This window comes from Mytilus californianus, unplaced genomic scaffold (genome assembly GCF_021869535.1).
Source record: "Mytilus californianus isolate M0D057914Y unplaced genomic scaffold, xbMytCali1.0.p SCAF_1, whole genome shotgun sequence".
Lineage (NCBI taxonomy): Eukaryota > Metazoa > Mollusca > Bivalvia > Mytilida > Mytilidae > Mytilus > Mytilus californianus.
The window spans coordinates 53,267,387-53,294,429 of NW_026262581.1; the positions used below are offsets into that span (position 1 = coordinate 53,267,387).

The 27,043-nt window shown below is 31.5% G+C and overlaps 1 protein-coding gene across 1 annotated transcript in view; it reads left to right on the forward strand.

The window, feature by feature from the left end:
* LOC127723416 (E3 ubiquitin-protein ligase RNF213-like) overlaps positions 1–27,043 on the forward strand; it is a 135,919-nt gene that overhangs the window by 65,114 nt on the left and 43,762 nt on the right. The window contains exons 40-48 of the mRNA XM_052230074.1: positions 2,214–2,364; positions 3,477–3,823; positions 4,541–4,707; positions 6,562–6,783; positions 15,518–15,729; positions 17,431–17,536; positions 18,817–18,920; positions 20,744–20,920; positions 23,219–23,479. Of these exons, the coding sequence (XP_052086034.1) occupies positions 2,214–2,364; positions 3,477–3,823; positions 4,541–4,707; positions 6,562–6,783; positions 15,518–15,729; positions 17,431–17,536; positions 18,817–18,920; positions 20,744–20,920; positions 23,219–23,479 (1,747 nt within the window). The remainder of the gene's footprint in view (positions 1–2,213; positions 2,365–3,476; positions 3,824–4,540; positions 4,708–6,561; positions 6,784–15,517; positions 15,730–17,430; positions 17,537–18,816; positions 18,921–20,743; positions 20,921–23,218; positions 23,480–27,043) is intronic.

Sequence of the window (27,043 nt, forward strand, 5' to 3'; positions counted from 1 at the left end):
TCTTATGTTGTACTGTAACACCACTGTCCCAGGTTAGGGGGAGGGTTGGGATCCTGCTAACATGTTTAACCCCGCCACATTCTGTATGTATGTGCCTGTCCCAAGTCAGAAGCCTGTAATTCAGTGGTTGTCGTTTGTTTATGTGTTACACATTTCTTTTTTTTTCGTACATTTTTTGTACATAAATTAGGCCGTTAGTTTTCTCGTTGAATTGTTTTACATTGTCATTTCGGGGCCTTTTATAGCTGACTGTGCAGTATGGGCTTTGCTCATTGTTGAAGGCCGTATGGTGACCTATAGTTATTAATTTCTGTGTCATTTGGTCTCTTGTGGAGAGTTGTCTCATTGGCAATCATACCACATCTTCTTTTTTATAGTTCAGGGAAAATGGACGTCATACTAAACTTCCAAACATATAAATAAACTAAAATTAAAAAAACATACAAGACCAAAAAAGGCCAGAGGCTCCTGACTTGGGACATGTGCAAAAATGCAGTTAAACATGTTTTGTGAGATCTCAACCCTCCCCTATACCTTCAGCCAATGGAGAATAAACAAACACATAGCAATACGCACAGTAAAAATCAGTTTCAAAGAAGTCTTGAGTCCAATGTCAGAATAGGTAACAAAAGAAATGAAGCAAAATGACAATGATACATAAATTAACAAATGGCTACTAGCAGTTACTGACATGCCAGCTCCGGACCTCAATTAAACTGATTGAAAGATTATGTCTTCATCATATGAAAATCAAGCACAACATTCCCTCCCGTTAGGGGTTTAGTATCATACCATCATAAAATATATGAGAAGAACATAACCTGTATCATGCCAACAACTGGTTTTAGAATAAATGTGTTTATTTCCGATGCAAAGACCCAATGAGTGAATCAATATTAATACCAAAATATGCCATCTTTAATGACCTAACAACAGTATCGTAACTATATCCCTTCTGAATAAGTCTGTTTAAAGGTTTGGTTAGCTTTTGAGGTGAAAGCCGACATTTTTGTGCTTTGTAAAGAATATTACCATAAAAGATTGGATGTGAAATACCTGAACATATAAGATGTCTGCATGTTGATTTATATTAACAAATGATGTCCGTGTACCGATGATAAAATTTAGTAAATGTTTTGACTAGTTTGTGATATCGAAAACCCTGGTGTAATAATTTTTCAGTAAAACAGAGATTTCTTTCGTTAAAATCAAATATGTTGTTACATGCATGAGCGAATCGAACAAGTTAAGATATATAAATACCATAAGATGGTGACAAGGGAACGTCACCATCTAAAATAGGATGATTAACAATAGGAAATGAAAAATCATCTCTTTTAGCATAAATTTTGGTATTAAGCTTCAAGTTAAAGATATAGATATCAAAATCCAGGAAAGGGCAGTGTTCATTGTTAGTATTAGCTTTATTTAAAGTCAGTTCAGCAGGATAAATCTCTTTAGTGTACATACTGAAGTTGTCATTATTGAGAGACAATATATCATCCAAATATCTAAAAGTGTTATGAAATTTTTGTATCAGATGTTGTTTCAATGGGTCTTTTCTGATTTTAGTCATAAATTGTAACTCATAACAATACAGAAACAGGTCTGCAATAAATGGTGCACAGTTAGTCCCCATTGGAATTCCGATAACTTGACGATATACGGAATCTCCATAGCGAACAAAAATATTATCCAGTAAAAATTCATTGGCAGTTATAGTATCAAAGCTGGTCAAATGTTGTGTGCATGTATACTAAGACTTATAAAGAAAAGGAGAATTTTAAGAAAAACATTTGGCTTATGTAGGAATAATGCATCAATATTCATAGTGTCAATATTTCTATTATCTAAAAGTTAAGGTCATCTCAAATAGTTTGAATTGCCAATGTATACTTTTTATGTATTGATGAACTTGATTTGGTGCTCTTTTACATAAAATAGATCAATGTCATTTATATTTTTATCAACAATTGTTCTTTTATTTCAACATTCAATTGAATTATGACGTGTTTTGAAAATTTTCATGAATATTGATTTTTTATGAAAACAATTATAAATCTGTTCAATAAACATTTGTTAAAATGTTGAATTTCATCTTGGTGTAATTCAAATTGAGCTGACCAGTTGATAAGTGATCGCCTGTAAAGATTTGGGTGTAAAAAGTGTAATATATTATATTATATAATATTATTATATTTAATGTTTTACAGAGGAAAGAAAGACAGTTCTGTCAGGAATTGCTGAACACACAAATAAGATCATCAGAGAACGAGAAGAAAACTTTGATACAACAACTTCATCTAACTGGTTATCTGTATTGGCCTCTAGACCAGAAAATATTACCAAGGCTGGAACATTCAGGTCAGTAATGATATGAAAAAGCATCAGAAAAAAGAGTTGGCTTTGAAAATTGGTGCACAGGAATAATTTTTACTGTCAATTACTTCTCTTTACTTAATTTCAAACATTTTAATGATATCATTACAATACAAAATATTGTGTCCATTTTAGTATTTTATATTGTGTTTTTATTAGAAGGTCAGCAAAAAGTAGACAAGGTTGACCTAATTTCATTCTTTACTCATTTAGATAAAATTAATATCAACGTTTCATATCTAGGGTACTAAGATATGAGTTTTGTGATAAGTTGCATTATACTGATAAAGTATGCATTTGGGTAAATGATATCATGCACTTATTGACTTTGTTAGTTCAGTTGACTCTGGTTATCTCAAAGTTGTCCAGACCAGAGAAATGTTTGGACTTACTAGTCTAGGATATACTTAGGTGAGGTTTAGACATTAGTGTCAGATATTCTGACTCCTTGGTTTTTTTCCTACAATATAGGGTATAAATATTTTGCCCCATAACACCCATTTTTCTTTTCATATAAGACTTCAATAGCTCATGAATGTTTCATTTACAAAAGTTAAAGCAGATTCTAGATTTCTTTTCTTTTGATTTGAGACCCAAATAATACCAATGCAAACATAAGGTAAAAGTCTGAGTCAGCCTTTCCCTCCATTGTTTAAAACTTAAATATCTCGAAAAGGACTTCCATAACCTATCAAAATGTTTAGCTTATTTTGTCCCTTAACTAATGCTTTTCAGACTTATAGTATCAATTTTAAATTTCTAGTTTATTTTAATTTCACTTAGATACACATCCTTAAGTCTGACTAAAACAAATACTGGAAGTTTGTCTGACCAAGGGACACAACTCATGCTTAACTTGTTTGAAGGCTAAAATAGATCCAGTAGGATATGGGTTGGGAATCGATAATCTGGTCTGAGATTGATGTATCCGTATATAATTGTCTTTTATTGTTTAGATCTGGTATTCGTCTTGTTTATTGTCTAGTGGAAAGTAAAAAAATATGCAAAAAAACAACATACTTTGATTTTGAATTAAGAGTGTTATCATAATGTTATCTTTAATGACAATGCTAGATTGTAGATTTTTCTCTTTGCAGGGAATGTGTCAGTCAGTTTTTGGAATCAAAAGTTGTTCCCATTTTAGCAGGAATAATTTCGTTTATAGACACAAATAGGAACTTAGATATTCTGATCAGAAATGAAGAACAGAAACAAAAATGGCAGACAGAACTTTGGCTCCAGATCATTAATGATCCTGAATTGACACAATTAAACTATACAACAATTGTGTCTCCAAAACAGCAACAGGAACTCTCAGAATATGTTGTGAAAACAACATCATCTACTGGCAGGGTTTTCTCTGCTGTAATGCCTTTCTCTTGGTTGATTTACAACCAGATTGATGAAGTATTAGTCAATACCAAAAAAACTCTACAAGAAAGTGGTAAGTAAATCAAAGTCATGAATGATCAATTTAAAAAAATTATGTTTCGACACTGCCATTTGCCCCTGTCTTTTGATAATATTTAGAAATAAATTTGGAATCAGCCTTGTCCCAATTATATTTTTACTACATCTAAAGAAAAATAGATCATAACAGAAATCTGCTAGTATTAAGTTATTTCTCAGAAACTCAGTCCTAGGGGAGGTCAACAATTCTTTTGAGAAAAAATCCTCTGAGTCCCAACATTGTGCAAATAACGTGTCATCTCAGAAAAAATTTATAGATGAAATCCTTTGTATGATTAAATATATCAATCAGCTCACTGAAACCTAAAGGTGGTAAATAGACATCATATTTTTTTCTTAAAAGAGGGTTTAATTGTATAAACGTTTGTTCCTTAAAAATTTGATTCCAAAAAAACAGATGACCATTCTTTTACTTATTGTATTTAGCCATGTATAGTAAGCAGTTGTGTATAATATGTACTCCTCCAAAATCGTGAAATAAAGTTTTATAAAAAAATTAAAAAATAGAAAAAAAAACAAAAAACAAATGAAAAAAATGAAAAAGTGAAAAAAAAAGAAATAAAGAATTTGTTTTTAAAAGTCTAGTTCACTGTAAAAAGCCTTTATAGGGAACCAATAATTTAGTATCTTAATTGTGTTAATAATATTTGTTAAACATTTGTAATAGTTTCTGTTTTTTTCCCCCTACCAGATGACCTTATAAATGTAGCCCTTAAAGCTGCTGACATATTTCAAGATTTTCCATTAGGAAGACTGTTGTTGAGTATGGAAGAGGTCACCACACAAGACATCCTTCGATGCTATATTAGAGATTTTGTTTTTATGGTTTACCCAGTTCAAACTGAGAATGAATGTAATGTAAGTTAACTTGTATGAAAATAAGGAGATGTGGTATGATTGCCAATGAGACAACTATCCACATAGTTCAATTGAATTGGATGTAAGTAATTATAGTCAACCATACAGCCTACAATAATGAGAAAACCCATACCATACAGTCTGCTATAAAAGGCCTTGACATGAAAAATATGAAACAATTCAATTGAGAAAACTATAGCCTAAATTACTATATAACCAACCAATTTACAAAAAGACAAATATGACAGACATGAACCAACAACAACTATTGAACTACAGGCTTCTGACTTGGGACAGGCATATACAGAATGTGGTAGGTTTAAACATGTTTGAAGGCATCAACCCTCCCCTAACCTGGGATAGTGGTGTAACAGTACTACATAAGAAAAAACTATAAGAATCAGTTGAAATGGATTTAACTCATCAGACCCATACAAAGCAGAAAAACATCTAACAAAAACACAGGCCGGAGGTGGCAGGGAATTTTAACATCCCTCACAACCGAAAATACACAAAACAACGCATTTAAACATAGGCAAAAGTGAAAAATTTGTTGGCTCTTTAGCTTTTTTTATGGTTGTAGTAAGTCTGGTTATTCCTGTTTATTTCACTGAAAGAATGGACTGAATTACTGGATGAAGGAAATTCCTTGCCAGCTTCATAGTCAAATAATAATGTCAACCTAATAGTGCAGTAATACAAAAAACGTGTGGGCAATACTTTCTTTTTAGACCCCGTTCACACTAGGACATTCAGATCGATTTAAACTAGATCGGTTCACTTTAGATCGATTTAAGGGCCAATGTGAACGCATTGAATCGATCTTCAATTGGTCTAAACTAAAACACCAAAAGAGGTAGTTTAGTTTGAATCGATCTAAAGTGAACTGATCTTACTTTAAATGTGAACGCAGAGATCGGTTTAAACTAGTACGATTGAATCGAAAATAATGTATGCGCATGTATAGCAGCACAACTATATCAATGGTTAGTTGTTTAACCCATATTTCTCTGTTAACAGACCTTTGTGTACATGCACGTAAAAACAAACTGAAAACATGTTGTCTTCGCCGTTGCATAAATTTGCGAAATCTGTGTCTTCTTTTTTTAGTTGATTTTTTTGTTTTCAGGAACCGCAGTATTTCGTCGTGTTGTAACTTCGTTGCTAGTTTTTTGTTTCAAAATCAAAGAAAACTGCAAGAACACCAGTATCAAAATTTGAACTTGTGATTCAAGAGAAACAATAACTTCACCCAATTTTTTTTTTCAAGTGTGTGTATCAGTGTATCAACACATCAATTTGATAAATTAGTTCTATTTATACACAATGTTTACTGTTTTACAGGTAATAAGGTCAGATCAATTGCATTTTAAATTGTAGTGTGAACGCACTGGTTCAGATTAGACCGATAGAGATCGTTGTGATTAAAGATAATGTCAACGCTGACTGGTTTTATTTAGATCGATTCAAATTAGATCGATAAAAGAAAAATGCTAGTGTGAACGGGGTCTTATTTTTTTCATCAATAATTATGTAAAAAATGTCAAGATTTGAAATCTTAATTGCTCAAGTAACAGCATGATTTATGTGACTTGCCAACATATAAACACGAGTTCTTACTTGGCAATTTAGGTTTAAATAAATGAGCAATTTCACAATAGCCATCCCAATTATCACTGTAGAATTGACCTTAAACAAAGAATTTGGATATTACAGTAATGCATTCATGATTAATTCTGTTAATTGCAACTGAAACATTTGGATTGAATAAATGCTTCTTTTCTTCTATTCTCTTTATTAATTTATTTCATGCTTAAGATTTATATTTGAGAAGTTTTTTTCTTTTTTTTACAGCTTATATGTGAAAGTGTTGCCATAGAATGTAAAACACTGCTCAGGGGAGAATATGGAAGGCTTCTTCCCTCTTTATTTGGTTGTCACATTGTGTATGCCTACCAAGCAGCAAGATTTCAAAATTTTTCACACATTGTTTGTGTTTGGCCAGACTGTAGTGAAAAGGTTCTTGACTATCAACAGAGAGAATCCAAAAACTTTCTGGTCACCGATGAAGAAAACGTAAGAACTTTATTAATCTATTATTTCTTCCATGAATGTCACAGAATCAAATTCCATTATGTGTTTATTGCTTTTCATGACTGATTTCTGCATATTAAGGTGGATGTCTTTATTAAAATCCATAGAATTTTTTAATAATTTGTCAAAATGTAGTTTTTATACGACCGCAAAAAAAATTTTGTGGTCGTATATTGGTATGACGTTGGCGTCGTCGTCGTCGTCGTCGTCGTCGTCGTCCGGCGTCGTCGTCGTCCGAATACACAATGGTTTTCGCACTCTAACTTTAGTTTAAGTGAATGGATCTCTATGAAATTTTACCATAAGGTTCAATACCACAATAGGAAGGTGGGGATTGATTTTGGGGGTTATGGTACCAACAGTTAAATAATTAGGGGCCAAAAAGGGGCCGAAAATAAGCATTTTTGTAACTTCCAGACATAACTTGTGTGTTATTGTATGGATCTCTTTGACATTGTACTACAAGATTCCATATCACAAAGGGTCGATGATGGGATTGATTTTGGGGTTAATTTCCTCGAAATTTTAGGAATAAGGGGCCAAAAGGGGGAAAAAAACAAGCATTTTTCTAGTTTCATGACAATAACTTGTGTGTAAGTGTATGGATCTTTCTGAAATTTTACTACAAGGTTCCATTTTGCAAAGGGAAAGCTGGAATTGAGTTTTGTGGTAATTGCCCAAAACGTTTAGTAATAAGGGGCCTAAAAAGGGGTGAAAAATAAGCATTTTTTAGTTTCTAGACAATAACTTGTGTTCAAGTGTATGGATCTCTCTAAAATTGTATTACAAGGTACCATACCACAAAGGCAAGGCTGTTATTGAGCTTGGTTTGGGGGGGAAGGGGGGGTGATGAATCATAGGGGGGGGGGGGGGTCAAAAAAGGGGTAATTATTTTTTTTCGTTTAAGGAATAAGGGGAAAAAAGGTTAAAAAACTAGGGTTTCCATTTTAATAGACAAATAATTGAGTAAAGAACATTATTTAAAAGCAGTGTAAGGTTGGTAATTCAAACTCATTTAAATATCTCACCTGCACTATGTTTGAATTATGTAAATTGGAAATTTGCCAATTATTTTAGTATAATAAACTTCATTGGAAATTTGCCAATATAAAATTTTGCTGATGAAGGTTTTTTGTTTACCTTTAGTCTGACTATGATGTCATTTTCTATTTTAATAGCCTTATGATGTAGTTAAATTTTTTTTAATACTTTTATGATGTATTTTAATGCGCTTTTATGGTTGCAAATTTATTGTTTTAATATAATAAACTCCATTGGAAATTTACCAATAGTTTGTTTATTTTTAGCTATGACTATGATGTCATTTTCTATATAATTTTAAGGTTACAAATTAATTTCAGTTTTAAATATTATTGTAAAATGTTTGCCCAAAACATTTATTAATAAGTGGCCAAAAAAGGGGGCAAAAATAAGCATTTTTTTAGTTTCCAGACATTAACTTGTGTTCAAGTGTATGGATTTCTCTGAAATTGTACTTAAAGGTACCATACCACAAAGGGAAGTGGGTCAAAAAATTTTGGGGGGGGGGGATTTTTTTTCCTTTTTTTTTTCTTTAAAATTTTCCATTTTAAGTTGGTTAATTCTGATCACAAAGAGAAAGTTGGAATTGAGTTTGGGGGATAATTGCTCAAATGTTTAGGAATAAGGGGCTAAAAAAGGGGTTAAAAATAAGCATTTTTTTTTAGTTTCCAACAATTAATTGTGTTTAAGTAATTGGATCTCTGTGAAATTGTACTGCAAGGTACCATACCACAAACTGAAGGCTGGGATTGAGTTTGGGGGGGCATGATGTGTGAAAATTTTCCACTTAAAGTTGGTTAATTATTTCTGATTTAGATATAAAAGCAAATAATAATGATGTGGTTTGATTTTATCAAAAACTTAAATTGAAGTTATGTATATTGTAAATTTAGGTTACATTGGAATTTAAGAATTGGCTTTGGGGTAGGGTTATGGCTCAAACCTTTAAATAATAAGGGAAAAAAAGGTGAAAAAACAAGGGTTTCCAGGTTAATAGACAAATAAGTACAAAACATTATTTAAAAGCAGTGTAAGGTTGGTAATTCAAACTCATTTAAATATCTCACTTACACTGCTTTTAAATTATGTAAATTGGAAATTTGCCAATAACTTTATTGTTAATAAATGCATTGGAAATTTGCCAACAATTTTAGTATAATAAACTTCATTGGAAATTTGCCAATATAAAATTTTGCTGATGAAGGTTTTTTGTTTACCTTTAGCCTTGACTATGAAGTCATTTTCTATTTTTATAGCCTTATGATGTAGTTGAATTATTTAATACTTTTATGATGTGTTTAAATGGGGTTTTATGGTTGCAAATTTATTGTTTTAGTTTAATAAACTCCATTTAAAATTTGGTAATAAAAAAAATTTTTGTTTATTTTTAGCTATGATTATGATGTCATTTTCTATTTTACTTTTATGGTTGCAAAGAAATTTTTATTTTTAGATATTACTGTTAAATGATGCTGATTAAGGTTTTTGCTATGTTTAGCCATGACTATGATGTCATTTTCTATTTTAATATCTGTCATGATGTATTTAAATGGGCTTTTATGGTTACAAAGGAATTTTATTTTTAGATATTACTGTAAAATGTTGCTGATTAAGGATTTTGTTTATTTTTAGCCATGACTATGATGTCATTTTCTATTTTAATACCTTTATTATGTAATTTCCATTTTTAGATATTACTGTTAAATGATGCTGATTGAGGGTTTGAATGCTGGGATTGATTTTGGGGGTAATTGCCTCCAAATTTTAGGAATTAGGGGGCAAAAAACAAGCATTTTTCTAGTTTCATGACAATTACTTGTGTGTAAGTGTATGGATATTTATGAAATTGTACTACAAGGTTCCATATCACAAAGGGAAAGCTGGAATTGAGTTTGGGGGTACTTGCCCAAAACGTTTAGGAATAAGGGGCCAAAAATAAGCATTTTTCTAGTTTCCAGACAATAACTTGTGTTCAAGTGTATGGATCTCTCTGAAATTGTACTGCAAGGTACCATACCACAAAGGGAAGGCTGGGATTGTTTTTGGGGGTAATTGTCTCAAAATGTTAGGAATTAGGGGCCATAAAGGGGCAAAAAAACAAGCATTTTTCTAGTTTCATGACAATAACTTGTGTGTAAGTGTATGGATCTTTATGACATTGTACTGCAAGGTTCCATATCACAAAGGGAATGCTTGGTTTGAGTTTGGGGGTAATTGCCCTAAACTTTTAGGAATTTGGGGCCAAAAAGGTGCAAAAAACCCAAGCATTTTTCTAGTTTCCAGACAATAATTTGTGTTCAAGTGTATGGATCTCTCTGAAATTGTACTGCAAGGTACCATACCACAAAGGGAAGGCTGGGATTGAGTTTGGGGGTGATGAATCATAAGGGGGTTTCAAAAAATTTGGGGGGGGGGATTTTTTTTTCCTTTTTTTTCTTTAAAATTTTCCATTTTAAATTGGTTATTTCTGATTTATATATAAAAGCAAATAATAATGATATGGTTTGAATAGGTAAATTAAAAAATTTTAAGTTCTTAGACTACTTTCATTCTGTGTGAGAAACCTATGCTGTGTCAAATATTTAATTACAATCCAAATTCAGTGCTGTATCAAGCTTGAATGTTGTGTCCATACTTGCCCCAACTGTTCAGGGTTCGACCTCTGCGGTCGTATCAAGCTGTGCCCCAGCGGAGCATTTTATTAACATATCTAATTTACAATGGTTCTTGAGATAAATTGTGAATTTGGAGACAATCAGATCACTTTTACAAAAATTGAATATTTCTTGTAATTTTCCTTATTGTACATGAGAAGAAATTTAATTTTATTTGATAAATATTAACAGGCAAACAGTTGAAAAACTTGCTGATGGCATTGAGTATCGTAAATTTACACAAGATAAAATAAATGGGTATTTTCACAATTTTTATTTAGCATGCGTGGAAGCTAAAATAAATTATGCTTTAATGCTAAAGCTAGTTATAGTAGTAGTAATCAGATTGATGCTTAAGAAATTTCAAGGTTTTATTTTTTATATATATATTTTGTAAAAACTTAAATTTTACACTTCTACTGAAACAAATATTATTGATAATGATATATTTGTTTCTTTAAAAGTCTAAAGTTATACATTTCTATTGAATTTAACAATTTGATAATGTTACATTTGTTTCTTTGAAAGACGTGAATGTTCTGGAAATATATATCATACAAAGGAGATAGCAAGGTAAACTGTCAGTCATGTTGTAACCAGTCCTATCAAGTTTAATTTTTGTTTGAGTTAACTCCCTTTTACTCTATATTTTAGTTGAATTTGACAGTATTTTTATAGAACTTTTTCATGATTATCTTCAAATTTAATGAATTATAAACGGAAATTTACAATGTGAAACTTATTTTTCATTTATTGCTTCATTTAATTCTTTTACAATTTAATTACAAATGTAAATGGTTTCAAAAACCAATGATCTATTTATTACCTGTATTTTAATTTCAATTTTTATACGACCGCAAAAATTGAAAATTTTTTGGTCGTATATTGGTATGACGTTGGCGTCGTCGTCGTCGTCGTCGTCGTCGTCGTCGTCGTCGTCGTCGTCTGGCGTCGTCCGGCGTCGTCCGAAGACACATTGGTTTTCGCACTCTAACTTTAGTTTAAGTGAATGGATCTCCATGAAATTTTACCATAAGGTTCAATACCACGAAAGGAAGGTGGGGATTGATTTTGGGGGTTATGGTACCAACAGTTAAGGAATTAGGGGCCAAAAAGGGGCCAAAAATAAGCATTTTTGTAACTTCCAGACAATAACTTGTGTGTAAGTGTATGGATCTCTCTGACATTGTACCACAAGGTTCCATATCACAAAGGGAAGGCTGTAATTGATTTTGGGGGTAATTGCCTCAAAATTTTAGGAATTAGGGGCCAAAAAAGGGGCAAAAAACAAGCATTTTTCTAGTTTCATGACAATAACTTGTGTGTAAGTGTTTGGATATTTCTGAAATTGTACTACAAGGTTCCATATCACAAAGGGAAAGCTGGAATTGAGTTTGGGGGTAATTGCCCGAAACGTTTAGGAATTGGGGGCCAAAAATAAGCATTTTTCTAGTTTCCAGACAATAACTTGTGTTCAAGTGTATGGATCTCTCTGAAATTGTACTGCAAGGTACCATACCACAAAGGGAAGGCTGGGATTGAGTTTGGGGGTGATGAATCGTAAGGGGGTTAAAAAAATTTGGGGGGGGGGATTTTTTTTTTTTCTTTTTTTTTCTTTTTTTCCTTTTTTTTTTTCTTTTAAAATTTTCCATTTTAAGTTGGTTATTTCTGATTAATATTTAAAAGCAAATAATAATGATATGGTAGGAGATACACACCAAACAGGATGTTTAAATTATTATATAATAAGTATTGTGCAATAGCAAGAAATTTTCAATTGCACAGTATTGCACAATTGCAAGAAATCTTCAATTGCACAGTATTGCGCAATAGCAAGAAATCTTCAATTGCACAGTATTGCGCAATAGCAAGAAATATCCAATAGCACAATATTGCGCAATAGCAAGAAATTGTCAATTGTACAGTATTGCACAATAGCAAGAAATATTCAATTGCACAGTATTGTGCAAAAGAAGATACTTCGTATAAATTGCTTATTTCTTGATCAATTTCAATGGGGTTTTATTCTTGAATTCTTGGGGTTCTTTAATATGCTGAATCTAACCGTGTATTAAGTTTTTGGATTTTGGGCCCCGTTTTTAAATTGGTCCACATTGAGGTCCAAAGGGTCCAAAATTTAACTTTGTTTGATTTCATCAAAAATTGAATTATTGGGGTTCTTTGATATGCCGAATCTAACCGTGTATTTAGATTCTTAATTTTTGGTTCCGTTTTCAAATTGGTCTACATTAAGGTCAAAAGGGTCCAAAATTAAACTTAGTTTGATTTTAACAAAAATTGAATTTTTAGGGTACTTTGATATGCTGAATCTAAACATGTATTTAGATTTTTGATTATGGGCCCAGTTTTCAAGTTGGTCCAAATCGGGGTCCAAAATTAAACTTTGTTTGATTTCAACAAAAATTGAATATATGGGGTTCTTTGATATGCTGAATCTAACCATGTATTTAGATTTTTGATTTTTGGGCCCGTTATCAACTTTGTCCACATTGAGGTCAAAAGGGTCCAAAATTAAACTTTGTTTGATTTCATCAAAAATTGAATTGTTGGGGTTCTTTGATATGCCAAATCTAACCGTGTATTTAGATTTTTAATTTTGGGTCCTGTTTTTAAATTGGTCTACATTAAGGTCCAAAGGGTCCAAAATTAAACTTAGTTTGATTTTAACAAAAATTGAATTCTTGGGGTTTTTTGATATGCTGAATCTAAACATGTGTTTAGATTTTTGATTATGGGCCCAGTTTTCAAGTTGGTCCAAGTTGGGGTCCAAAATTAAACTTTGTTTGATTTCAACAAAAATTGAATATATGGGGTTCTTTGATATGCTGAATCTAAACATGTATTTAGATTTTAGATTTTTGGTCCAGTTTTCAAGTTGGTCCAAATTGGGGTCCAAAATTAAACTTTGTTTGATTTCAACAAAAATTGAATATATGGGGTTCTTTGATATGCTGAATCTAACCATGTATTTAGATTTTTTATTTGTGGACCCCCTATCAAATTGGTTCATATTGAGGTCAAAAGGGTCCAAAATTAAACTTTGTTTGATTTCATCAAAAATTGAATTATTGGGGTTCTTTGATATGCCAAATCTAACTGTGTATTTAGATTTTTAATTTTGGGTCCTGTTTTTAAATTGGTCTACATTAAGGTCCAAAGGGTCCAAAATTAAACTTAGTTTGATTTTAACAAAAATTGAATTCTTGGGGTTCTTTGATATGCTGAATCTAAACATGTGTTTAGATTTTTGATTATGGGCCCAGTTTTCAAGTTGGTCCAAGTTGGGGTCCAAAATTAAACTTTGTTTGATTTCAACAAATATTGAATATATGAGGTTCTTTGATATGCTGAATCTAAACATGCATTTAGATTTTAGATTTTTGGCCCAGTTTTCAAGTTGGTCCAAATTGGGGTCCAAAATTAAACTTTGTTTGATTTCAACAAAAATTGAATATATGGGGTTCTTTGATATGCTGAATCTTACCATGTATTTAGAATTTTATTTTTGGGCCCGCTATCAAATTGGTTCATATTGAGGTCAAAAGGGTCCAAAATTAAACTTTGTTTGATTTCATCAAAAATTGAATTATTGGGGTTCTTTGATATGCCAAATCTAACCGTGTATTTAGATTTTTAATTTTGGGTCCCGTTTTTTAAATTGGTCTACATTAAGGTCCAAAGGGTCCAAAATTAAACTTAGTTTGATTTTAACAAAAATTGAATTCTTGGGGTACTTTGATATGCTGAATCTAAACATGTGTTTAGATTTTTGATTATGGGACCAGTTTTCAAGTTTGTCCAAGTTGGGGTCCAAAATTAAACTTTGTTTGATTTCAACAAAAATTGAATATATGGGGTTCTTTGATATGCTGAATCTAACCATGTATTTTGATTTTGGACATTGGACCATAATAGGTAAATTAAAAAAATTGAAGTTCTTAGACCACATTCTTTCTGTGTCAGAAACCTATGCTGTGTCAAATATTTAATCACAATCCAAATTCAGAGCTGTATCAAGCTTGAATGTTGTGTCCATACTTGCCCCAACTGTTCAGGGTTCGACCTCTGCGGTCGTATCAAGCTGCGCCCAGCGAAGCATTTTATTATCATACTTTTTTCCTAAATATAATAAAAAGTATGGGTCACCAGACTTTTTTTCATGCTACAGGTTGTGCAAAATTGTCAGATTTTGTATAGATTATGCATGGAAAATCCAATTTTGAGTGATAAAAAGAAAACTACACCATAGAATTTTAAGATAAAATGTGCGAAGATAGCTCTTATAACATGCTTTCAAATAGAAAAAGAAAAAAATGGGGTCACTGGACTTGTTTTCTTGCTACATATTAAAATAGGTAAATTCGCAACACTTTCTATTATTAAAATTACTTTATCTAAGTTATCTTCCCTACTATATGAGTTATCTCCCCTTATGTGGCAAAGTTTTAAAAAAATGAATCAAACAAAATACAGCCATAAATATGATAAAACACATCATTTTCTATACTAGCAAGAAAAGTCTTACACATGAATTACATACTACTCTCAAAATTTGCACATTTCAGTAAAGATCTAGACCAATTGGTATCTGCTACTTCAAAATCCAAGATGGAGGAAGACACCCACCCCAAGTACCTTAAAACCAATTTCAATGGATTTTTTCTGTAGATATTCTTGATTAAGAAAAATACAGGAAATGTTAACACATCTTTGGAGGGGAGTAGGACATTTTGAAATCAGGCATAAAACACATAATGGATTTTTCTTTCTATAGATATACCTGTTTTAAATAAAAATACAAGAGCGGGGGTGTAGTAGACATTTTGTCATATAATTGTTAAATATCTTTAAGAAATTTTGTGTTGAGTAGTTGGGTGGAGAAATGTCTGACTTGATTAAATTTTTGATTGGTTACCCACAGTTCAGCACATGTTCATTTAAAATTGTTATGACTGTCACGATGTACTAATTATTTTCTTTCATATTTTGATAAATTTCAGACATTAGACATCCTAGCTCTTCAGTTACTAATTGATGATCTCAAACCTGTCAAAGATGCACTGAACAAACCAGAACCTAGAAATAAATGGTTACAGAAGGTCTGCCAGTATAGACCTGTTGTTGAAAGAATATTTGGACATTTCAAACAGGATGTTCAAAATCAGGAATTAAAATATGGAGAGCAATGCCAACAGGGTCTTCAGCAAGCCAGGTACTCATTTGTGTGAAGGCTTTTTGGTAACATATCTTTAAGATTTGAAAGCATTTGCTATTACATTATCATGTTTGTATATGCCATCAGCAGACATATTATGGTATATATTGTACTGTTGTCCAGTCATCTGCCTGGCATTAAAATGTTGCTCACTAATGCAAGTATGCATTGTGCAATTTACTGCATTCGTTAACTAATTTATAGAGTAGATGTCTGAGTGTTTGTATATTGGTTATGTTCCAGGCATGGGGTAATGCAAATTTGTAATTGTAATGCATGGTAATGCATTACATTTTTCCAAGTAATTGCATGTAATGTGTAATGCAGCAATTTGTGCATTACATGTCATTGTAATATAATGCATTACTTTAGCAAAAAGTTGTGTAATTTCATGCATTACATGGCATTACATGTCATTACTTTTTTCACATACTACATCTTTAAAATATTGTTGGAGTTTTAACTAAACCAAATTTAAGATTTCTTGATTAATTAAGAATATGTTAATTTTAATTAAGGTCTATGTTTATTTTATAATTAGGGAAGTAATTCACAGTAATTAAATATTTCGTTTAAAATTTAAAGAAAAACAACAAAAAATATATTTATAAAAGTGAAGTCAACATTAAGTTAAAATAATTAAAAATTGTAAAAGTCAAATTAAATAGACTTTTTACATGTATACTTATATTCAATTCATGGAACAGTTACTGCATATGCTAGAATCTTTTGTGACTTGTAGTTGTTTTTCAAAATGTTTAATTTTTCTATTCACTAATAAAATTTTCAAATGTAATGTGTAATTCAAGGCATTACTTTGCAAAAGTAATTGTAATATAATGCATTACTTTGATAAATGCATGTAATTGTAATTGTAATATAATGCATGGTTTGGTCAAAGTAATTGTAATATAATGCATTACATTGCAATGTAATTCGCCCCATGCCTGTTATGTTCTCTGTTGTTAATTAACTTATTCAGTATGGTTTTAATTTTTAAGCTGTTGGTATTGTGAAAGGATAAAGACCTGTTGAATATACAGTGTAGTACATGTACATTTAAAATTGTTATGACTGTCACGATGTACTAATTATTTTCTTTCATATTTTGATAAATTTCAGACATTAGACATCCTAGCTCTTCAGTTACTAATTGATGATCTCAAACCTGTCACCTAAGTTGACCATGTTTTCTTGGGGTAACAATCTGCTCTATCACCCTCTCAGCTATGAGTTATTTATATACTATTTCTAGTTAAAATTTAGATATCTTGTTATTTGATTTAAAATTAGTGATCTTTTTTGGTTTATTGTTAAGGAAAACAATTTAAAAACCACATTTGAAATTGGTAAAATCTGACATTTTTTTTATCAATCTATCCATTATACACATGCACTATTTTCCACAACAAACATGCAGTGTAAATCTCCTTTCAATTTGAATGTTTATTCACTGTTTTATTGAAGTAAAAAAGTTTTTTTTACCAAAATAAATCCATATTAAAATAAATGTAGCAAATAGATGCTGTTCATTTATAATTATTGTATTTTGAGGTCTCTAACTAGGATGTAAGAACCCAAAGCATCATCTACATATTCTTGAAAGTTATTGAGTTAACAAAATGACTGCTCTTCAGTTTAATTTACCAATGATAGTTGATAAGGATTTGTCTTTATCATTCTATTGTATCATTTCAGATACAGATGGACAAGAACATTTATTGTCAAGTTATTTATTGAGAATGTTTGTATGTCAAATGAAGAAGAAGGGAAAGAAGTTATACGGTGCATGGCTTTGTGGACAGTATGTATTACAATAAATAAAACTGCCTTCTATATGTGCCATTATAAGTTTTATTGGCATAAGATTTCAAATATGTAGATTCATATAATTTTGAGGATAAGCACAACTAACTGAACATTTTGGTACTTACAATTTTAGAGAGATGAAAAGACTTGTATATTAGCAGAACTAAATGAATTATTTAAAAACAATTCTAAAAGGAGGAAATGGTAACATATTATGAACAATTTTTCTAAAAAAAAATTTCCATTTTGCATTAAAGAAATATAGTTTGGAAGTTTATTATTGGAAGGACAATGAGTTTTTTTGTTGTTTTTTAGTTAAACTTTTTTTTATCAAATAATTACCAGCAAAAATTGGCAAGCATATCCAAAAAATGTTATTATTAATATTTTTTTGTGGTTATAATTTGCGGCATTATTACCAGTATATATATCAAGCCATTGCAATTGAGTCGAGCAAGAAAGGCTCTTATTTAGTAAAAAAACTGAGCAAACATAGATGTCAACATAAAACATTACAAACTTGTTCAAACAATGTCCATCCTTTCAGTCTTTTTCTGGCTCTCATGTGCACATATCATGCCAGATTTTTATAAATTTATATCAAAGGTTTACAAGATCAGGCTATTTGGACCATGTGTTGTTCATCAATTTTCTTTGAGGAGTTGGGAGTCGATGGTTGAGGTTGGTCAGTTCTACTGTCCTATATTTTCTGTAATTCCAATTATTGTCTTTTCTGTATAAAGTTAAAGTTGATGCATATATTAAGAGGTAGATGTGAAAATAAGACATCAAAAACTCACTAAACCTTCAAAAATTTATATTACACTGTCAGGTGGCATAGTTTTTCTGTTTACTTTTTTATATGATTCTATTTTGTTGTGATATCAGGGGGTAATGTTGATATGATTGCTCAACATCTTATAGTGTGAATAGCATGTTAAATGTTGTACTTCCTCCCATTAGTAAAGGCAATTCTCAGCCAAGTATAGAAATTTTCATTCAGAATATATAAAGATATGGGTTGTAAAGAAGACAACTCTTGCTAATTCATGAAATGGGAGACAACTTAAGATTTTTGTGAATATAAAAGAATATTATAAACTTTTGTCCTTTCTTATTTGCATGTGTTTTTGCTATTTTTAAGTGTTAGCTAGTTAATATAAAAATAAGGAAAACAGCTACATGGTGTTGTTTTTTTATTTATACATGGCATACCTTTCTTAGTATTTGGTTTTTGTTTAGCATGTCATTCCTTTTTTGTTTTTTTGCATGTAGAAATTAGGTGAGACTGATCCTGACATGAAGACATTAACTACATTTGAAACAATAGAGAACTATCTGAAAAAGAGAAATGACACTGTTTTAAGCCAGTGCTTTGGGTAAGCCTATCTGACAGTCTTTGTTCTGTTCTTTTATTTCTACTTAAGTTAGCCTCAACCAAATGTTATGAGACTAACACACAATGTTTATTACCACAAAACTCAGATCAAGTTCAAATTTGGGTAGCGTCACTTTTACCGTTCTTCAGTTATGTCCCTTTATAACTATACGATATGCAAGCAGGGGCATCATCTGTGTCCACATGTGGACACTATCCACATTTATTTATTCTAACTTTACTTATAAGGCATTGGTCCAATAGGGAATTGAAAAAAAGATCATGAGGTCTTACGTATACAGGTTCTCATTTATAATAGTGTTCAATAAATATTTCTGATATAACAAGGTTTTATGACATTCACACTTCTGCATGTTCTGTATACCCAATTCATATCTTATTTTCAGACTGAATGAGGATATGTGAATGTTTTCCAGGAAACATATTGAGTATCAAATTAATTTCGGTATTTTTTTTTCTTTCTTGGTATTAAATCACAGAAATTTAAAGAATATACTGCTTGTCCGCTTTAGGAGTATTCTTGTCAGTTTAGACAGAGACATATATATGTGTATATATGTCTCTGGTTTAGAGTGGGTTTATGAATGTTTGATAAGTCTTGCAAAGGTACAAGATATAAAGCACATTGAAAATCTGATTCCTCCGGTCTGTCTCAATTCCAATAAGGCAAAGTTGACCTTAGATTGATTCTGTTAATTTTTTTAAACATCTTTGGTCAAATAGCTAAAGTATTTAATAATTTAATTTTTTTTTTTTCTATTTTTCTGTCTCAAACTCGCACTTCTCTTTTATCATCCATACGAGATGTTGTTCACACCTGAAACGGTGAACCCTTGAGGCCAAAATACACTCGAGTGAAGATCAAAAGATTAGAATTACAAAATGCTAATCTTTTAATTATCGTGAATTTAACCACGCCTTCACCAGGTAGTGTCAAGAGTATAATACACATTGTATTTACACAGTACTAGCGGGAAATGTTTGCTAGACTGAATTAAAAGGTGAGAAAACATACATGCATTTACATTACATTATCAGTTATATATGTTTGTTCAACATATCTGTCCGAAATTATTTTTCACAAAAATATTTTATTGTATGATTTACTTTTATTACTAAAGGCAAGGATTTGTATAGTATACTATACAAATCCTTGCTAAAGGCATATCAGAAATCCATTAAATATAAATCTGCCTGTACCTTATAATGTAAAAAGTTGCATGGCTGTTCATTTTATTTTCTTAATTATTAGTTGGTTAATACATGTAGCTATGCAAATTAGTCATCAACATGCTTTAAATTGCGTTATTAGATGATTAACGAACAAGACTTAAAAAATGAGATTAATTCCACTCCCGGCATGCAATTAGTGTAAAAATACATCACAGTACACAGGAAGTTCAAATAAATAAAATTAATAATTTCCAATTTTCTTCTTTATTAGTGTTCATATCCAGATAAAACTTGGTGAATATGTTTTTTATGTTATGATGAACATAATTAGATGATAAGTAAAAAATCGTGAATTTTTCCTTTAAGGATAAAAAATAGGTCACTCTTACCCATTTTTCATACCTGCATGACATGTGTTAATCAAAACTATTGTGAGTTGTGTTAAAGCATAACATCAGTGCTAAATTTTGTTCCCATTACTTTTGGTTATTGGAGTAGGAGATTACTTAGCATAACAATGGATACAACTTCTTGTTCTACTTTAGAATTCTACCACTAATATGAATGAAGAATTTTTTTTATTGTTCATTGTTTTAAATGATTACGGTAACAATATAATTTATTTTGTAGAATATTATCACCATGTTTAGCTTGTGAACGCAAGATCAGCACTCTCCCAGTTAAACTTCCATGTAATGATGTTTATTGCGAAAACTGTTACCGAGACATAATCATTGAGAAAAAGCAATGCATACATTGTAACGAAACACTGCCAGAAAACTTCAATCCAGCAGAATTGCATAAAAGGTAAAGTAAACAAAATAAACTGCACCCCAAAAAAGTTCTGTTTGTTAGTGGGCTGTATCTTAGACCATTTGTCATTTCAAATCATACATTTCTGATATGGTCACAAGAGGCAATGCCAAAAGAATGATAAGAAAGTTTTTGGGTTTATAGAAATCAGCATACCAACTGTGTAATTGACCATGCTTTACTTTATGTTATAACCTTGCACATTGTTGACTTGACTGGTTTTCTTCAGCAGTAAGTTTTAATTTCTGACCAGTTGAACAGTTTGGTTTGATAGAAAAAAATTACAATTAAGTCAGAATTTTGAATGAACTGCAATAAGTGGAGAGCAACACTTACAGTCAAGTTACAGTAATAAGGTGATACAATATCTACTGACAAATTAAGTTTAACCCTTGTCTGTCTGTACATCCCAAAATTAGTTTCCATTCTCTAACTTTAGTTTGCCTCAACCAAATGTTATGAAACTTATACACAATGCTTAATACCACCAAGTACAGATCAAGTTTGAGTTTCGGTGGGGTCACTTTTGCAGTTCTTGAGTTATGTCCCTTTGGAAATTGAAAATTGATCAAATAAAGTAAGTATTAAAGTAAAAAAGCTATGTAAATTGAATTTCAGAATTTGCCATATACAATGTATTTACAAGCAGGGCATCTGTGTCCAATAAACACATTCTTCACTTGTTTTAAATCAGTTCCATTTTAATAATCAAGACATAATGCCAGGTATTCAACTTCAACACCTCTGACTTTTTGTCAAGATTTTTACTTCACATTAAAACATGTATGATATTAGTTAAAATCTTCCCAAAATCATAAAATAATTTTGAGAGTTTTGATTGATTGATTGTTGTTTTGAAATATTGCAAATATACAAAGTAATGATTTTAAGTTATAGAAAACCAAATATTATGATGGAATAGCTAAAATACATATTAAAAATTATTATCTTCAGTGTCTAGGCAATATCCTGCTTTAGTCCCAGCTGGGACTAAAACAGGATTAGAAAAGAAATACCCAAATGAAATACAGTTATATATTAATCCTGTTTTAGTCCCACCCTTATGGAAAAATTGTTGTTTAAGCATGGAAGGTGGGACTAAAACAGGATTAATATATATAAGCCACTTTATATGAACCCTCTTTTATCATATTTTGATGGAAAACGTCTATTATATATTAATCCTGTTTTAGTCCCACCCCTATAGAAAATTTACTGTTTTAACATGCAGGGTGGGACTAAAACAGGATTAGTATATAACACTTTTTGTCGAGCCTGCGACTTTTGTCGCAAAAGCGAGACATAGCGATCCTACATTCTGTCGTTGGCGGCGTCCACAAATATTCACTCTGTGGTTAAAGTTTTCAAAATTTTAATAACTTTCTTAAACTATCCTGGATTTGTACCAAACTTGGACAGAAGCTTGTTTATGATCAAAAGCTAGTATCTAGAAGGAAATTTTGTAAAAAAAAATTTCCTGTTTTTCCGTATATTACTTATAAATGGACTAACTTGGATGGAGAGTTGTCTCATTGGCACTCATACCACATCTTCCTATATCTATTAGTTTTTCTTCAAGTTAACATTACATATAGTCTGCAGTTAAAGTTTTTAAAACATTTATTAGATTTATAAACCATCCTGGATTCTTACCAAACCTGAACAGAAGCTTCTTACATTCACAAAAGATAGTATCTAGAGGAAAATTTTTAATAAATATTTCCCCATTTTTGTTGAGCCTGAGACTAACAGCAAAAGTAGGCGAGACACTGAGTTCTGCGGAACCCTTACGACTTTTTTTCATAATAATATAATTTTGCTTTTTTTCTAATATTTGTGTAAATATACTTATAATTATACTAAATAAAACATTTCTGTCACCTTTATTTCATTAATAAAATGATATTAAAATTATTTAAAAAAACATAAAATCGATTAGAATCGAGGCAATTAAAAATGTTAAATCCTACATGGGACTAAAGTAGGATTATGCCCAGTGTCTGTATTTCCTGATATATTTTATGTTTTATGACTTAACCCTTTTGACAAATGCTGAATATTTTTTCAGAGTTGTAAAAATTATTGTAAGGGGAGATAATCTAATTTGCTAATTACAAGCTATTGCTAGGCATAGGTATTATATTTTGTGAGTGCACAGCCTTTTTTAGTTCATATTGAAGTTCTTTATCAAAATTTTGAGTTCACTGTTCTGATAGACAAAGTTGAACTCACATAAAAAGAAATTGAATGGTTAATTCTTAGTTCTTATTAACAAGATATAATCTTTTACAGTGAGAATTTGACTAAATACAGAGATTTCAGAAGACGATGTAACAGTTTCTTTATGGAGGTTGTATCACAGCTTTGTTTTGCTGAAGGAACTCCACCATCACCAGATGTTATAAAGAAACTCCAGTCATACATTATTGGAAAGAGTAAAAATGAGAGAGGAGAGAAACTCCTGGTTTCTAAGGAATTATCTGTGTTTCAGGATTCTATTGACCCCACCCCAGTTGTCAGGTCATTCCTACTGCAACAGCTGATGCAGACTAGGTTTGTATTGAAGATTGCTTAAAGTGTTTAAAATCAGTTTTTATACGACCTCAAAAAAATTTTTGCGTCGTATAATGCTATGATGTCATCGTCTTCGTCGTCCGAAGACACATTTGGTTTCCAGACAATAACTTTAGTTTAAGTGAATGGATCTCTATGAAATTGTACCACAAGGTTCCATATCATAAAGGGAAGGCTGAGATTGAGTTTGGGGGTAATTGCCCCAAACATTCAGGAATTAGGGGCAAAAAAGGGGCCAAAAACAAGCATTTTTCTAGTTTCCAGACAATAACTTGTGTTTAAGTGTATGGATCTCTCTAAAATTGTACTACAAGGTTCCATACCACAAAGGGAAGGCTTGGATTGAGTTTGGGGGTAATTACTCCAAAAAGGGTGGGGGGATTTTTTTTCTAATTTTTTTGGGGGGTTCATTTTCTTCTTCAAAATTTTGAAATCTTTAATTGCACAGTATTGCACAATAGCAAGAAATCTTCAATTGCACAGTATTGCACAATAGCAAAAAATCTTCAATTGCACAGTATTGCGCAACAACACAGTATTGCGCAATAGCACAGTATTGCACAATAGCAAGAAATCTTTAATTGCACGGTATTGAGCAATAGTACAGTATTGCACAATAGCAAGAAATCTTCAATTGCACAGTATTGCGCAATAGCAAGAAATCTTCAATTGAAAACAAATACTACAAATTTTTGCGGTCGTTTATTGGTATCACGTCGTCGTCAGCGTCGTCCGAAGACATTTGGTTTCAGGACAACAACTTTAGTTTAGGTGTATGGATCTCTATGAAATTTAATCAAAAGGTTCAATACCACAAAAGGAAGGTTGGGATTGTTTTTGGGGGTGATGGCCCCAACCGTTTAGGAATTAGGGGCCAAAAAGGGGCCAAAACAAGCATTTTTCTAGTTTCAGGACAATAACTTGTGTATAAGTATTTTGATTGCTCTGAAATTGTACCACAAGTAGAAGTTTGGGATTCATTTTTGGGGTAAATGCACAAACCGTTCAGGAATTAGGGGCCAAAACAAGCATTTTTTTAGTTTTCAGACAATAACTTGTGTTTAAGTGTATGGACGTCTCTTAAATTGTACCAAATTTTACAAAAAGAAAATTTCTTCAAATATTATTTTTTTTGGAGGGGAGGGGGGTTAAAAAAAAAAAAGAATTTTAGGGGGGGTCAATTTTTTTCCCTCAAGATTTAAGAATTTATCAATTTTCCAAAAAAAAAAAATGGGGGTCACAATTTATTTTGCTAATTCTTTGTATATAGTCTGAAAACAGATTTACTAAGTATTGCGCAACAGCACAGTGTATTGCACAACAGCAAGAAATCTTAAATTAGATATAAATTCAAATCATATAACCAATTTCAAGTTCTTTGACTACATTTATTCTGTGTCAGAAACCTATAATGTGTCAAATATTTAATCAAGCTTGAATATTGTGTCCATTTTTGCCCCAACTGTTCAAGGTTGGACCTCTGCCTTCATATCCAGCAAGGGGCATTATGTTTTTCGGTCTGTGCGTCCATTCTTTTGTGCGTCTGTTCGTTCTTCTGTTTGTCTGTCACGCTTCAGGTTAAAGTTTTTGGTCTAGGTAGTTTTTGATGAAGTTGAAGTCCAATCAATTTGAAACTTATTACACATGTTCCCTATGATATGATCTTTCTAATTTTAATGCCAAATTAGAGTTTTGACCCAACTTGAAACTTAGTACACATGTTCCTTATGAAATGATCTTTCTAATTTTAATGCCAAATTAGAGTTTTGACCCCAATTTCATGGTCCACTGAACATAGAAAATGATAGTGTGAGTGGGGCATCCGTGTATTATGGACACATTCTTGTTATAGTTTGTTTTTATGTTGTACTGTTACACCACTGTCCCAGGTTAGGGTGAGGGTTTGTCGCCATCTAAGTAGTTTAACCCACCACATTCTATATGTGGCTGTCCCAAGTCTTGAGCCTATAATTCAGTGTTTGTCGTTTGTTGCTGTTATCTCTATTATCTATGATAATAAAGGAGGGAATTTGCAGCATTTCCAGGAAAAAGCTTTCATCATACTAAAAGAGATATATAGTTTGGATTGAGCAGATTGCAGACATGTGATTACTGGTGGGAGTCAAATTCACCCAATTTGTAAGCCCTAATCCGTTCCTCCCGTTAATAATTCAAATCTTCTGTTTTTTTTTTCAAAATTCAAACCCACAAAATTACCAGTCTCTTTTTTTTACCATCGATGTCAACATTAATTACGTTTTTGTGTCACTGATGAAGGTAATTTTTAGTCCCATACCAACGAAGTCAAAGGGGACTTTAGGTTTGCACTCCGTCCGTCTGTCTGTCTGACTGTCCATCCATCAGTCCGGCAAATCAGTTTTCCACACTTTTTTTCATCATGCTTGAAGATATTGATTTTATATTTGGTGTATTGTTTTATCATGACAAGTTACAGATCAAGTTCGAATATTGTTCCGGTTTGATGATTTTGTGCAGAGTTATGGTCCTTTGACTTAGAAAATTCACCAAAATAATCAGTTTTCCAAACTTTTTTTTTCATTCTTTTAAGATATTGATTTGATAATTGGTATATAGTTTTATCATGACAAGTTCCAGTTCAAGTTTGAATTTTGTTCTGGTCTGATAATTTGGGCAGAGTTATGGTCCTTGGACATAGAAAATTCACTCAAATAATCAGTTTTCCTCACTTTTTTCGTCATGCTTGAAGATAATAATTTGAAAATTGGTATATAGTTTTATCATGACAAGTTACAGATCAAGTTCGAATTTTGTTACGGTCTGATGTTTTTGTGCACAGTTATGGTCCTTGTTAACAAAGAAATTGTGTAATTATCATAATTATATGGCTTCTCTTGACAGCTTGGGTGTCAAACATACTGCTAATTAACTATTTTTACCTCAGGCTAAATCCCGTTATGTAATAAAAGCTTTGTGTATTTGAAAACACTTCAAAGAAATTTCGGGTTACTTCCCTTGTTTAATCACGTTTTAAGTTACTCTCCTTAAAATAATGTAAATTGATAAAAAAATATAAATGAAATACAAATTGAACAAAGAAAAATTAAGGGTGGTAATTAAATAATTTAAAATGTCTTAGGACAAATAAGGCAATAATATTTTGAAAATTATTTGAGAGATCGACAGTGTGAGGGCTGTATAGCCAGTCAAGGTCGTTAAAAACCCCCATCATCATCATACTTCTTTTCAATGCTTAAATTGAAATTTATAAGATATGTATTGATGTAATTGGTGATAATGTGAGTTATGACATCAACTTTGGCTAATTCAACAATAGCTAGAAAAAGGCAGAATACTTGAAACACATAATTCACTGTTAGAATGTAGGAACATATGGCAAAGATGAAAGAAGAAACAAATCACATACAAATAGTGAGTTTTGTGTTGACAAATATTTCACATGGTAACAATACAGAGAGAAAACATTAATACTAGTAGTAATACTGTTATCTTAAAAAAGGAAAAATATGTAGCTGTATCATCAAACTGAACACTGCAAAACGT